Genomic DNA, 15,673 nt, shown 5'->3' with positions numbered 1-15,673 from the left:
AAATGTTATGGGTAAAATAGGATTTTCATACACCTCATTTCCATAAGTGTGGGCACTTCTGTTCTCCAGTAATAACAAATACAGATCAAAACAAAACATTTACATCATACATAAGCCTCTATCAGTTCTCGGACCAGGACATCTGGACAACTGAAAACATTCCTTAAACATCTCAAAGCTGTTAGTAGAGTGCCATGGGACGACAATCGGTGTCCGGCGTTAATGAAGGATTAGACCTCAGCAAGTGCGCTGCATTTTGTCCACAAACAATTCAAGAAAAAACATGACTCGCTGCTCAAACTTCTTTCAGGTAAGCTTTCATTTCAAAGCAGCAACATCACGTCTGAATAGGTAGCCCTTTTCAAATCACTACAGTTTTTCAATACAAAAATACATTTGACATATAACTCTGGTTATCTGCATTAGTGTGGCTGCGCATGTTTATGACATATCCAATCTGCCTTGCATACTTGGATTAAGTCAAATATATTAAAGTAATAGGGATATAACTGCATGAGTCCATAAATTTAGGTGTGCGTTCAGAGGCACTATGTGGAGGCCTCTGTGGTTGTGTTGGGGTTTTGGCTGGGGGCTGGACTGGATGGGCAGGAGTTCTCTGGACTCCCAGGAGTCCGTAGGATAGGTTTCCGCTTCCCGTTCCGCACTGTAAGTTCCTCCTTGGGCTTGAACGTCAGAGGCACAAAGCCATCTCCATCTGCCACAAGTACAATCCACAATGGACCTGGAAAAATAACACAAGACTGTTGGCACAGCGTGGCTTTCTGTACGTCTGAGTTCTGTTTAATTATTAATTAATGAGCTACAAAATTTTTGTTTGTGATAGCTATTACTTGCTGGACAGGACGGTCAGTCTTTGCTGCAGCAACAAAACACTATGCACATTAAACAGTAGTAAGCAGCTTTTGTTTAAAACCATGTAATCTGACCTAGGCGTTTAATCACTTCCAATTATAGCTTAAGCACGTTAACATTGACAATGCTAGAATGTGTTATCTAAGATCAAATAAAATAAAATGAGGTTCTTTATAAATTAAAATGAATTCTGAATGGGTAACTTGAAGGTAGAAGCTAAAAAGAGTAACTGCAGAGAATTCGACTTGGACAACCTGTCTGATGACTTCCAGGTGACCTCACTAGGGAAGCCTAGCTTGCTGAAAATACTCACAGGGGGAGACTTTCCTAAGAGGCCTAGAAGGAGTTTAATTGATCAACCCTATACACTCTCTCTCACAACATGGTTAATCTCACAGGCAATGCAACTCAGAGGGTTTTAAGAAGGCAGCTTAGATACTGCTTCGTAGTAAAGACAAACCGATTCTAAGGTTTAAATGGACTTATGACACCAAACTGAAAGCAATTCAGTCATGAAAGTGATGTAGAGTTTGTTTGTCATTTACAAGAACGGAGGCAAAAAAAGTACAGTATTTTATTTATGAACTTAACGGGCTGCACGTACCATACATCATCTCCACAGTGGTTAGGTTGAAGAGGTCTTGGAGGGCACGCAGACACAGCTTCCCATCACACAGAAGCACTGGCCTCCGCTCATCGATGAACACGTTTTCTGATAACTGCTTCTGCATGTGCACAAAGACGGACAAAGGAAAGAAAAGAGAAACAGTCACCCATCAGGAATAAATCAAATGAGTCAAGCTAAATGTTATTACCCCTGCAGAGTCAGTTGCACATACACAGAGAAAATGTAGAGAGTAAGACTGTACCTGACAGGTGACATTGACATAGGGGGGTTCACAGGCATTGGGGTAGACACTCAGGGTCTTCTTGCCATTCTGGGTATAATCTCTGATTTCTGTCAGGCACTGCTGTACATCTGCAAAGCGTGTAAAAAGCCTCTCCATGTTGTGAACCAGCTGCTCCAGTCCACGCTCCTTGGCAGTGCCTGATGTCTTTTCAGGCATAGGCAGCGTCGGCTCTGTGTGAAGCTTGTCCGACAGCTCGAGGCGAGGAGAGCTGGCCCGGCTGGAGTCTCTGCTGGCCTGGCTGGCCACCGCAAGGCTGGTCATGCGGTTGACGTGGTCCATATCGAAATTCTCCACCGTGATGGAGGAGGCACTGGACAGGGCTCTGTCTGATGCTCGGTCAGAGAAGTCCACAAAGCTGGTGACGGGGCTGGGCTCGCCGCTCCTCACCTCCTCCACCAGCCTGCGCCTGTTGCCTGGTGAACGAAATACTCCGCCTCCAGGCAACACCAAGTCCTTTATCCCTGGGCGCTCTCTGTCGTCCTTAGATAGGTTCTCCGAGTGCCTCCTAATCCCTGCGCAGAAATTAGAAGTGGACTCATGGTTGTGAGCAGAGGGGGATGGTGTGATAGGAGTCTCTCCATCGTACATCAACTCTTTGGCTAGAAGACGAAGAATATATTTATCTGTGTTGGAAGATGGAAGGAAGGCAGGGTCATTAGACTTCTGCCTGCCCACCATCAACAGCAGCATCTTGTCATTGAGGAAGCAGACTCCTTTGGGCCTCTCGTTTGTCTGCAGAGAGATCTGCTGAATGTTTGGCATGGCAGAGGCTGTGATGCAGTACACAAGCACCATGTTGCAGGTGTTGGAAGCCACTGCAACTGTGGAGCCACGTGGGTCAAAAGCCACAATGTCTGGAACCAAAATCCCTGGGATACTGACTTTGCGGGTGGTCGTGACTTTACGCTCATAGGTGACCAGGATGAGGTGTGAGGAGTCCTGGCCAGAGCCTGTCATGGTGTCTCGGCGACGCAGGTGAATAAGGGGGCTTGGGTCAGAGCGACGGTGCCTCGCCAAGAGCTGGGTGAGGTCAAGAGGGCCTGAGCTGGGGATGTAGGACCTCTCTGATTCAAACGATCTTCGTCTCGACTCCAGAAGGCTGTCGTCATCTGACACATTCGAGCCGTGGCCATGCGGGGACTCAGGCTCTGTCGGCATGTCGAAGGCTATGCCGGCATGTAAGCCACAGATTTTATCCAGAGGCAGCTCTGTAGCCACAGCTACTTGAGCCTCCCCTGTGGCCTCGATGGCACAGATGTAGCCTCCCACATCAAAGACGGGGCAGAAGGAGCAGGCCACCAGACTCTTCTGGATGTCATTCCAGATGTAAGAGTGAAGAGCACTGCCTATGGCCACCACCAGGCGCGTACCATCCTTAGTCCAGCATGCACAGTGGATAAGTCCACTACCTTTGATGTCTGCTTTGGTTCTCCTGTTGTCCACCCTGACAGAAAACAGCACAGAAGTGTCCCTCTTGGTCAGCACAGCCAGAATGTCCAGTTTAGGATGCCACACACAGCCTTGGGAGAGCAAGGGGAAAGGCTCACTCATCTCACAGGTCTGAGTGCACAGCAGCTTGTTCTGCTCGAGGGCACTGAGCTGCAGTTGCCACACGGTAACGTGTTTCTTGTGCTGAACAGCCAGCAAGGCAGGGGAGTCAGAGCAGCACAGCGAGCCCCAGAAGAGCCCGAAGACATGCTCAAACTGCCCGATGACGTTGGTGTCCCCAAACTTCACCTCGCCATTGATAAAGTAGAGAGCGGTCAGGCAGACCTGCTTGCCGTCCGTCCATGCTATCCCGTGCACAGGGTGGACGGCTTGGTGTAGAGTGTTGAGACCTGACCTAAGAAGCTTTGCCTTACCAAGATCCATCCTGGCAGGTATGAAGAAGCTTGTTCAAAGAGAAAAAGAAAAACAAATATGACTCAGAAAGTTAACATTGATGACAGAGACCTGTGACTGATCTGACTGGGTCCCGCACAACAGTAGCTATTGCTACCTATGCAGATTAAGAATAGCAAAAGCCTCTCTCGTGTCTCCTTCCAAGTACATGCCTTAATCCCCTCTGCCTGAGCTGAGGCAGTGGTGACGAACACTTATAGCTGCTTATGCCTGAATGACCTTAACAACACACAGGTCCAGTTAGGACCTCAGGCAATTAACAATGTGTTGAGTAGGAGTGTCTCATCACAGCATTTAGGCCTGCTGTTTTAGATCTGGTGAAACTGCCATGATCACTTTGGGTACATTAGGTCGTCCCCTTATCAAATAGAGATTTTGTTCCTCATCAAATGTGAGATGTTAAATGAATAAGACAAAGAAAATGGATTTTATATTAGATGTGTGAGTTAAATATCATTCACAACTGACCATTTTAATGTTGGAGCACACTAATTTGAATATGTAAATCTTAATATAACAACTGTATGGAGAGGTTATAGAAAATAACAGAATACTACCTTAGTGAGAGGAGGTTATATAACATAAGTGGTTAAATGAGAAAGTTATAAACTTAGCCACCATTATGAGACGCAGAAGTTTTCCAATTCATACTCACTGGAAATCATTATACAGTATGTATTTAGTTACCCTTAATATATAGCAAGCTAACTAATAATTAGCGTAAAAATCCACACAAACATGTAATTTTACCCTAAACGTACCTTATATAACCACAAGCTTCTCATGTGGAATCCGTGTGAAACACTGAAAGTGGGTTTCACATCTATGAATTCACGTTTTGCCGGTGGAAATGTGTCCCGAACGTTAATTTCTATTTGACTCGGAAGCAAAACTAACTCACATGTTCGGTGCATTATGGGATATGTAGTTGAATTCTAACCGTCTTGTTTTTGCCACTTAATATTAGTCCCGCATTTACCAGCTGCAACATTAAAGTGATGTACGCATGCATTATAATTCAATAATATATATTTTTCCGAAATGGGCCATTTTGCACAATGAGTACTTTACTTTTGGTACTTTAAGTGTATTTTGATGCTAAATACTTTTGTACTTTTACTTCAGTACATTTTTTAAATGCAGAACTTTTAATTGTAACAGAGTATTTCTACAGTGTGGTATTGCTATTTTACTGAAGTAAAAGATCTGAGTAGGCGACTTCTTCCACCACTGGTATTCTGTGGAAACTTGGCACATCCGCCGTGTGGCGCAAGTATTGACAAGGTTGAAGACGACGTACGTGGTGGAGTTGTACATCTCGACGCTGTCTCGCTACAAACTGGAAAATATCTTGGCTGTCTCACGGCTGGCTGTAGCTACGGGTCGGTAGTGGTCGGTAAATGCATGGTTTCCACCGATACACCCCAATTTGTAGCCGCAAAACGGGTAACATTGGCTGTAGAAACGGATTTTTAGGCTGTATGTTTTAGAGCTAATCTTTGAAGTAGCACAACCATGGGCGTGGAAGTCGAGACAATATCTCCCGGTGATGGTAAGTTGATTCATCCTCTTGTGGGTGCTTCGATGCGGGGGTGGTGGTGGTGGTGGTGGTGTTGGGGCTCCGTAGTTCCCCTGAATGTCGTTCAAATCTTGTTAAATATCAACATAATTTACATAAAATATCAAGTTCAGTGGTGTGGGAGGTAAGGTAATTTACTCGTTAAATAGCTAGCAACGTATAGTAGTATTCGGGCTATAGTTACGTTAGGGGTCTGTAAACCCCTTTTTGTTTTTACTGTACTCGCCACTGACGCCTGCACGACGTCTTTCTAGAACTCTCCATACTTACTGTAACTGTTAAATGGGTTAACTCTGGCAAGCAAGTCTCTTTAAATTGAATTTTATCACAAAGTAACTGAGAATTGGAAGACAGGAAAAAAAAGGTTTCTCAATGCTTATTTCTTCCTGTCTAAAGCACTAATAACGTGATTAACCTAGAGGCATTTGATAGCCCCTTACCCTGGAAAAAGAAGCCTCCAGGCTAAAGTTTCAGCATGAGGATGAGACTAACGCATATCTGACTTCAATATGTCCACAGGTATAAGAGAAGTATTGCACTCCTGCCAGGAACACCTCACCAAATTTAACCCAGTCATTGTTAATCTACTAGATTAGCCTGACCGCCTCTGATGTGTATAAACACCCAGTAACACTTGTTTTCAATCTCTTCTTAACAGGAAGAACATTTCCGAAGAAGGGCCAGACATGTGTTGTTCATTACATAGGTAACTGACTCTTTCTTTGCTTTTGGCAATCGTGAAACCAGACGTCTTTCCTATCTCCTTGTCGAAAGAGGAAATTTGACCCTGTGTGTGTTTTTGACAATATCTGGAGCACAACTTGACTCTCATTGTGTACACAGTCTGCCAGAGGTGTATGCACCTGTGTGTCACAGTTTCTAAGATAGGGTGGAGCTGCCACTACAGAGACTGTTGCAACTTGCACCATGCACATAGTATACTCATCTGTACACACACACACACACACATACACACACACACACACACACACCTGCTTTCTTTATCCTGTTTGTCTCCTGTCAGATTGCCCAATTTTGAGGTGGGACAGAAAGACGCTGAGACGTTTGGGAAATAAATTTGGGTTATTCGGTGCCCCGGGGTTGGCAGTCCAGACAACTAGGTCAGACAGAAAGTAAACAAAGCTTAGATCACATGTCATCAGTCTGTCTGAGTATCACAGCGTCATTACATGGTTATAAAAGTTATTGCACACTCCTTGGCATTGGCTCTGTAGTAAACAGGTTTGATGCAGGTGTGTGAGTATTGTTGTATTGTACTGTATGTGCATGTGTGTGCATGCATTTATTAGTCTGTAGCCAATTCTAGCTTCTCCCTGATGCTGGCGACTTCCTTTCCATCATTTGAAATGGGTTCACGTGGTTGTCTTAATCTAATTACGATATTGATTACTTGGCTTGACCGACTTTCTTATAGTGTTTAGTTTCACATAAGAATTTCCGTGTTGTTTGACTAGCTTGTGTGTGATAATAGTCAGAAAGACACAGGCCAACTTTGGATAACAAGTGTTGTGTTGTTCTTTTTGGGACAAAGTAACCAGATTTCCCTTTGGGCCGGATCTCTGCAGAGATACAGTACGTCCCAGTTTGGAGTCTTGCATAGTAAGGGTGTGGTAGTCTCTCACTCTTTGCCTGGTGGTTCAGTTTCTCTCCGCCTACTATTATTTGGTTAGTAAATTAGCAAAAGCAAATGAGTTTCAGTCTCCATCAGCAACTCAGCCCCACTCCAGGATTCTACTTATTTTGGATGCACATTTCCTTGTTTATCTGCCTTTATTTCCTGTGCTCCATCGTCACAATCACATCATTAACTTCTGTTTTCTATTGTACTGATCACATCCCAGAATATAGCAAAACTGGCAACAGCATCCCGTCTACAAGATCTGTTAACACCAGGATGTGCTAGAGCCTGGGAATAGCCTCTGTGGTTGTTTAGAGTGAGTACTTTCAAAGCACACAACGACCTTCAGCTTGTGTCCTTTATTGTCTGATCCAGCCTGTTTCATTCAAGTCCTCCTCATCTCTCTTTTTACATTTCCTTTTTGACTCACAGGATTTACCAATAAACTCCTGGTATTTTTACCGCGGTGGCAAGCAAAATGCGGAGTTAAGCCAAAGCAAGGACCTTGCCCATGAAACACAAAAAGAGCTATAAATATGTTATTATATCAGCAGGGGCAATGCGTTCGCAGCGGATAGATAGAAAAGAATGCATCTGTGTTTAAGGATAGAGCTGTACACTGTGTGAAAATAAGACCTTAGTGTTGAACGTAAGCCAGGAGTTTAGTTGAAAAATGTTGTTTTCTTAGAGAAAATTAGAGCATTTGTATTATAATTAGTAGTATTAGATGTACCTGAACCTGTAAACAACAAGTCACACACCATATAATAATGCTTTAAAGAGGTATTTCTTGTTTTATTTTGATTTCATCCACATTTTATGTTATTATTAATATGTTAACCTAGTGTAATTTAAGGAGTCAACTGGTACTGGTATAGTCAGCCAGTGTAGTTATCCAGGAATTTGTATGAAAGCTAAATGAATGACAATTTAAGATTTAAGATCAGTCCCCTGTGGTAAAGACAGAGACTAACCCACATTTGTTTTATTTAAAAGCCCAAATACAAGATTAGTTCAAGAGCTGATAAAGAGATGGTACTGGTAATAGAGGTTAGCTGTAGATTTGGAACATAAGCCTGTCCAAGTCATCCAGCTGGCTGTTAGTGCAGAGCCACAGACTGCACCCTCCACTGCACCCTGCCTTTGGTGTTAGTTTTCCAGATAGCAGAGCGAAGATAAACAATGAGGGTAAGGAGAGAGAGATTTTCCCAATACATAATGGGATTTGAAGCCAGTCTGTTTCCAGCATTTAACATTAGGGAGCCTCTTTCTCACAGAAACTCTCTCACTGCTATGCCCTTTTGATCCTCACTTTCACCTCAGGGATTTTAAACATGCAGACACACACATGCCAGAGCACATAGACACGCAGATACGCGAGTGACCCCCTCTGACTCTGGTGAGAGTTGTGGTTGCCCAAATTGGCAGAGGGCTCATTGCCACGAGGCAGGTAAGGGCTCTGGCTTCACGAAAAGGCCAGGACAAAATAATTAGAAAAGCTGCTCACACGCATTCTTGTTTCTGTCACGGCAGACTACGAGTCTGCCCACAGAGCAGCAGCTCTATTAGCAGCACATCACAGAGCAGTGTTGCACAGACAAGTAGACTGGTGTGGGCCAAGTTGGATGTGTGGATCATCTATTTTACTCTTGGATTGCCTTTCACTGGCCTCGCTATGCTGTCACACATGTACACACTGAGCTACCCAGTCCAGTTACACATGTATGTAACTGGCCAAAAGCTTGAAAAGCTAATGGTAAATTGCCTGAGTTGGGGGCAATCCAGAAAATGGAAGCAGATCTCAGTCAATATGAAGCAAACTACAGCAGCCTGTGGGTTTGCACAGATGATGATGATACACAGCCATGTCGTTCTCCACTGACAAGACGCATGAGCTTTGGGAGCAACAGGCTTACTGCATATGATGTCATGCCTAAATGGGGACGTCATTCCTTACCATGTTTGAGCACCAGACTTCACCATGTAACGTGCTGAAGTTGAGACCTACCGGCCCTTGGTGTGTGACACAGAAATAGACAGAGACTGAACCACGGGGTTGTATGTCAGGAGATGCCAAAGTTGCCTCCCAAGGGAGAATGTTGTGATTGAGTGCCGTGGCAATCCCAATATCGTAGAGTTGATATACAGATTCTAAAGCCTAAATCAGCTTGAGCTTTTGCTGAACTATGGCCTCTAGGTGTCCTGGTGGGGGAACACCACACCATTCAGCATTTTGTCTATGTGTCTGAAAGGCCTTTAACAGCTTGCATTCAGAATAGCTTATTGCAGCGCCCTGAAAAGATGGGAGAGCGATATGAGGAGAAATATGACACGTTATAACACATGAATAATTATCCAGCAAACCCCGCTGGTCCACTGAAGAACCAGGACACGCCATATCTTGTTCAGAATTGACTCTTGTTTAATAATGATAATATTAGAGTCATTTTTAAGCCATTGATGAGGACCATTTTCAGGTTATCCATGCTCCAGCGAATTTGCTACTTATTGTCTTTGCTGAAAATACTCCTAATTACACATCGCACCTACTCCCAGTTTATGAAGCATGAGCAAGATTTAATTCTTTCCATTGAGACGAGCGTGCTTGCAGCTGTGAACTGCGGCAACACATACAAGTTGGTTGTAGACAGATAGCTTTACACGCATCTCATTTCATCCACACTTGGGCCGAGGAGGTTGTTGTGCTGGCAGCCATCCTAGATGGAGGCGAGACAGGATACAGTAAACGGAGTAAAAATAACCCCACCCCTGTGCACCACAGCTTTTTGCAGATCTAGCCAGTACACTACCAAGTGAAAGCCTTTCATGAGGAGAGAGTGTGGGAGCCAGCCTCAGGAAGGGACGGGTCCTGCTTTATTTTTGCAGAGACCCCACCCATGCTAAGCTGTCCAAAGAGTGATAACGGAGCACTGATACAAGTGGGGAGTAGGAGTAGTTTCGGATGTTTTTGCTTTCCTAGATACAGTTTGACAGTTTTTTTCCACGGGAAACAAGGAACAGGTGGTTTTCTCCATTTAAATTTTTTTTTTCTCTAACTGGTTTTAGCCAGTTGCCAGTGTGTACACCTGTGCCGGCCGGTGCTGCCTCTTCCAATATGATTGGAGTTGTTAGCTGCTCCTTTCAGCACAACATGGAGGAGCCTTTATAATAGAGTGTTACGTTTTCAAGTGTAAAATACCCCCTTTTACGTTAGCTGCTCTCAGAACACACACCCCGACCAACCAGTAGGACTCATTAGTGCAACGCCCAGGATATGATCCCTCACCGACTTCCCACCTGTGAATATTGCCAATCAGTGTTTCCTTGCGAGGTGCAGCCACCACTGCCAGAAACTGAACCCGCTTTTCTGCAGTTGATGCAAGAAGGTTTTGCCACTATGCTACTCGTATGGCCTGCAGCAGGTGGCATTTGCCTTGGTGTGTGCACTTGATGACTCCGTGGTTGGACCGAGCCCAGGCCGCTGATATCTGGGCTACTGTGATTCTTGGAAATGATGGCGCTACTAAGTTTAGGGGGAATGAAAGGGGAGAAGCAGTACAGTACCAACATTCATATGACCAGATGAGCCAGACACCATCACTAAACTTCAGTTAGCACGCAACTTTAAATGCCAAGTATTCACACTTGTTGAATTACGACAGAGAAAGATAAATCGAAGGACCATCACAGAGCAGCCTCCAAAGTGCAAGTGGATGATGTGGAATTTTTTTGCTTGACGCCACTTTGACTCCCTGCAAGATTGTGAACAAAGGTTAAGAAGTTAATTGTTCATACTATGGGTGGGCAATATGGATAAAATCTTCAATCATGGTATATGTCATTTTATATCACAGTATTGATATATACAATAATATAGTGCATTTTCTGGAAACTCAATTTAGAAACAATTTATAAATAAAATAACCAGAATGGAACATCTGTTTTTGTCTAATGCAGGGAATTAAATGCCTGACAGATCAAGTTACTAATCCAATATTGCCATAAAACACTGACTGATTTGCAGCATTGCCCACAATGGACTAATACAACCAGATTAATTCATTCATTTCCCACAATGAATTGCCGACTACTGACTTGTTATAAATATATTACATAAATAATGTATTTCTCTCAGAAAGCTAGGTATAATGTCGGATATTAACAAGGTAAAACTCTTTATATATTGGTCTATTTACTCATATTGAGACAAATCATGTAACAAAAATTTTGCTATGCTAATCTTCGTTTGTTGGTGTCCTGTGTATAACATGAGTTGTAAAATGGAAATCTTTCTTCCTACAGGGGAGTTTTTTTTCGATGAGCAAGCTTTCATTAGTCATTTAACAGGCCCTCCTCGACAAGCTCAGCTAACTGTTCTGAAGTCTGCTTTGTTGTTGACTTGCTCTCTTGGATGTCAAAAGGGTCAGAAGGTTCACATGAGCTATCAGAGTAACAGAACATCGCTTCAGATGGCAGCTTTGATTCCCTCAAGGGAAAGTGGCAAGGGGAATCAAGGGGGGCATGTTAAATGACTAATGAAGTGGGGGCCGGTGTCTCTATGCCTTTAGTAGATTTTAATGGCCTCAGTGTTATTATCATGTCTGAATGGTCGGTCAGTGTTCTGAAGGAGCGCAGTCCTGCACTGCCCCGCCTTTGTCACCCTGTTCTCCCTGTGGTCTAGATACAGGCAAGCAATGGCCTAGTTAACTTTAAAAATAATCCACTAAACCAGGCCAATGCTTCCTGATTCACATTCCCTTTGTTCATTTGGGTAATTGAAACAGACCCAAGATCCTGATAAGAAGCCCCGCCAGAATAATTCCTCAGACTGGAGCCAGCATTGCTTTATTCCTTTAATCTTAAAATGCCTCATTCCAAAAACATTAGCTACTGAGGAAAGGGCGTGCATTGATGTGGCGTCACACTGTGATAATTGACGATAATGAGTTAACAGTACTACTAGTCATAAGAGCAGTTTACTATACAGATGTGAAAAACAGGCATAAAAGCAAGTGTGCACTTAAGGGTGAATTCACACAGAATGAATTGCATCCGCTGATAGCACCATGAATTGTGCATCATTTGCAACCGCTGCCGATTCACAAAAGATATTGCGCTAATGATATTACAGCGCAAACACGCCCGTAAAGTTTTGCAGCTGAGTGCAATTTGCCATTGTTTTGCGTCTGTTAAATATTCATCTGCAGTTCTCTGTAGTGGTCCCAGTAATATTTGTTTTTAAGGTGTTGGCTTACTGAAGTAGCAGATCACATGACATGGTTAAGCAACGTTTGATAAAAGTGCAGTTGCCAGAACAATACTTTCCGCTCATGTGGAAAGAGATGTTTGATTTGAAAGAGAACTTATTAGAATTATAATTGTTGCAGGATGTCTCTCGTTTTTCTATGACTCACTCTGTATGGAGTGAGTCATAGAAAAAGAGCTGTTTTCTCTCCTACTCTGCTCCATGCTGGACTGTTACAGTGTGTAACCACCGTCTCCGTTTCTCACAGCAGCAGGTTTTATGTTGTTTTCCAGTTGCATTCCCTCTCGGTGAATATCAGGTACTGTACTATCTCTGTGCCACCTGTGCGCATATGATGTACTGTGATGCACTATTGCTTCGCCTCGCTACAATCACTGCTGCAATGATCACTGGAAAGTCCGGGTGTGATCAAAAAGTGTGCATTAGTAATGCGTTTCAGTTACCTACTCTCTGAAGACGCTAATAATTTCACTCTAACTGCGTGTGGCTGTTAGCGCTGGTGTTTGTGAATTTGACCTTGGTTTTCAATGAGGCTCATTTGCAAATGTAGCATATTACCTCATTTACATAGCGGGAAATAGCACCGGAGCACCAAGAAGCTATTTGTTTGGCAGCGCAGTTAGGGGTGCAGTTCACCCTTAGCGGGTGCTTTGAGAATTACATGGTTTCTTTTTGTCATATTTATGTAGGTTTAGCAGCTGCGCAATCCTTTTGCGAATTCGCCCCTGTGTCTTTATTTTGTATCAATCACCAAAATTGGTAGTTTCTTAACCAGATGCGTCTCTACTCACTGAATTTTATTAATGTAATTTCTCTTTGGCAGGTATGCTGCAGAATGGGAAGAAGTTTGACTCCTCTCGAGACAGGAACAAGCCCTTTAAGTTCAAGATTGGACGGATGGAGGTCATTAAGGGCTGGGAGGAAGGAGTATCACAGGTAAGACTTATTTTCAGGTGATTATACACTAATACATACTTATGAATATTATATTCCATTTCTGCCAATTGCTCCACCAGAATCTGCCATGCAGCAGCATTTTTAAAGTGATACTACAAACCTTTTACATCACCCTTGAAGCCTAAAGGGTGTGCGTTTTTGATACTCAAAAGATAGGCTTTGGTTGGAGTATCACTTTAATGTAAGAAGCTACCAAACTTGATCCTTTTCACAGTGTCAGTATCTGCGGTTACATGCACACTTTTTGATCACCTCTGATCAGCGCAGTATTTGCCGTTATCGTGTGTTGCTCTTAATCAAGCAACAGCATGATAACAACGCATGCTGTTTGTGGAAGTGGAGAAGCGTACGTCCACACGCATTTACGTCAGGAGGCCAGACAGTAATCAGGGGCACGTTCAGTCTGAAAATGGTTTGCACCGTTTTGCTACAGTTTCCAGGTTGAACGACATGTTTTCTCGAAACAGTATGCAACACGCTTTGAGGCACATTTTCTCTCGTTTGGTGGGTGTGTCAGAGGTGTTACTCAATCACAGCGACGTGTATATAAACCCCCACTGTATTAAAAAGGCAGTGCACTTGCACAGAGTGTTCAAGGCACCACCATTTCCGTTTAAATAAACGTTTTGTTACATTTTGTCGGGGCTGAATGCCGCATTTGCATTGAGCATTTTGATTCTGTTTGGGCTTTTAAACCGTTTATAATTGGAATATAAGGCTCCATACAGGGCTGCACGATATTGTTATTTTGAAAGATATTATGATTGTGATATGATTCACGATAAGTGGGAATGATCATTTTTGCATCACAGTTTCATTTTCACAATTACAATTACGATGATGTGACATTTGTTGGGGTCTGTACCAAACTAACATGTTTTCTTACATCTGGAGAAAAACATTTGTAGGCCGGGGCATCTCACAGCAGCACTACAGTACTTAGCACAGTTTACCTTTATCAAAAAATTGCAGCTTCTGCGATTTGGATATTGCACTTGGCCATATTGCAATTTCGATTAATTGCGCAGCCCTAGCTCCATGTAAACTGGGTTTAAATGTCTGGTGACAGGAACGCAATGCAAATACACTGCTGTTTAGCTATCAAGTCTCAAATCTTGAATGTTGGATTTTCCCTGAGGAACTCTGAACACACTATCGCCACCAAGACAAAAACTGTGCTTGAAATTGGATTGCGATTTAGAAAACAAAATAAAGACAGTGTTGGCTGTGATGTATTTCTTATCTAAAAGCATCTCACTGTGTGTTGATTTTTATACTGAAATGAACAGAAACCAGTGGCTCAAAAGTAGAAAAGGGATTTCAGTTATCAATCAAGCAGATTAAACTAATGCTCAGCTTGAAGTTGAGTGGAGCCATGCTGGCAATTATATGAAGTCACCAATTTTCATGGACTAATAAGAATGATAATAGGCCTTTTTCACAGAAGACATTTTGTCACAGCAGCAAACCACAGGTGTAAATAATACAGTTAATGATTTAGCTGCTACAGTTTCATGGTCCTGATATTGTGCATGCTGGCTCACTGTCACACTTTAATAGAACAAAGCCGTCATTAATGTTACTAGCAACACCTGTGTTCTGTGAAAAAGGCCTGTTGGTGTGTAGGGCTTTACACCTGCATAAAAGAGAGCATCAACAGCATACTCAGTTATGTTGTCCTTTTCTCCTGTGCTTCAGATGAGCCTGGGCCAGAGGGCAAAAATCACCTGCACACCAGATATGGCTTATGGAGCGACAGGTCACCCTGGGGTCATTCCCCCGAACGCCACGCTCATATTTGACGTGGAACTGCTCAAGCTGGAGTGATGCCCGGGGTTAAATAGGAAGGTTGACAGTTAATGAGGCTGCGTTCGCCACAACCTGTTTCCACAGGGAGACCATAATTGGCTGCTGCCTCCCACCATCCACCTGCTCTTCTTTGATTTCAACAGTCTTCTTTAGTTCAATATTTAAATGTATCTCTACTGCTGCTTTGTTGCCATCTTGTCATAATAGATACAGCAAGAAAATGTTCACACCATGCAAGACTTTTTCACATACACACCACAGTTTGGTGTCTGATTGTTAGTCAGAAATGCTATTTTGTTTAATTTCATTTAAAGTTGTAAATTTTATTGAACCATGAGGAAATCAGTCATCTGATGAAAAGCCGTACTACATTGCAATCAAAACATATACTGCCTTACAGTTTCAACAACAGAGGATGGGTACATATGTTAAAAGTACATAACTCCTGCTCTGTATCTTAACTGGGCATTATATACCACTGTCTGCATTGCCACTTTGATAAAGGTTTGTCCTGCTGAATGCTCTGAATGATGTTGCTATGTTTAGTATATTTTATATCCCTCATAAACATTTATTGCAAGTGTACCCTATACAATCTAACCCAATCCAACCCAATACTGTACAGAACTCTATAAGAGCCATTGCTACTATGACAGTTTATCGACCAACTCTTGAATAAAAATGGCATGTACTGTGTCGAGAAGTCTATGTCCTGTGTGTGATTTGTGAGTGAGATA

At 43.0% G+C, this 15,673-nt stretch overlaps 2 protein-coding genes across 5 annotated transcripts; one reads left to right on the top strand and one right to left on the bottom strand.

Moving 5' to 3' along the window:
- Window positions 1-301: 301 nt before the first annotated feature.
- LOC122863340 (WD repeat and coiled coil containing) lies at window positions 302-4,597 on the bottom strand. The gene is made up of 4 exons (XM_044169751.1): window positions 4,448-4,597; window positions 1,743-3,675; window positions 1,478-1,598; window positions 302-742 (listed from the first exon to the last, which is right to left on the bottom strand). The coding sequence occupies exons 2-4, from the start codon at window positions 3,654-3,656 to the stop codon at window positions 549-551; spliced, it is 2,229 nt and encodes a 742-aa protein (XP_044025686.1). The 5' UTR covers window positions 3,657-3,675; window positions 4,448-4,597; the 3' UTR covers window positions 302-548.
- Window positions 4,598-4,948: 351 nt separating this feature from the next.
- On the top strand, window positions 4,949-15,644 carry fkbp1b (FKBP prolyl isomerase 1B). Of its 4 annotated transcripts, XM_044168719.1 has the most exons (5): window positions 4,951-5,238; window positions 5,924-5,971; window positions 7,128-7,220; window positions 12,994-13,106; window positions 14,826-15,644. In XM_044168719.1, the coding sequence occupies exons 4-5, from the start codon at window positions 12,996-12,998 to the stop codon at window positions 14,952-14,954; spliced, it is 240 nt and encodes a 79-aa protein (XP_044024654.1). In that variant the 5' UTR covers window positions 4,951-5,238; window positions 5,924-5,971; window positions 7,128-7,220; window positions 12,994-12,995; the 3' UTR covers window positions 14,955-15,644. The 4 variants fall into 4 exon arrangements, with proteins under 4 accessions (XP_044024652.1, XP_044024654.1, XP_044024651.1 ...); XM_044168716.1 differs by lacking the exon at window positions 7,128-7,220 and having other exon boundaries at window positions 4,955-5,238; XM_044168717.1 differs by lacking the exons at window positions 5,924-5,971; window positions 7,128-7,220 and having other exon boundaries at window positions 4,949-5,238.
- The last annotated feature ends 29 nt before the right edge of the window (window positions 15,645-15,673 follow it).

This window comes from Siniperca chuatsi, linkage group LG16, assembly GCF_020085105.1.
Source record: "Siniperca chuatsi isolate FFG_IHB_CAS linkage group LG16, ASM2008510v1, whole genome shotgun sequence".
Taxonomy (NCBI): domain Eukaryota; kingdom Metazoa; phylum Chordata; class Actinopteri; order Centrarchiformes; family Sinipercidae; genus Siniperca; species Siniperca chuatsi.
This window is presented reverse-complemented; position numbering and strand designations above follow the sequence as displayed.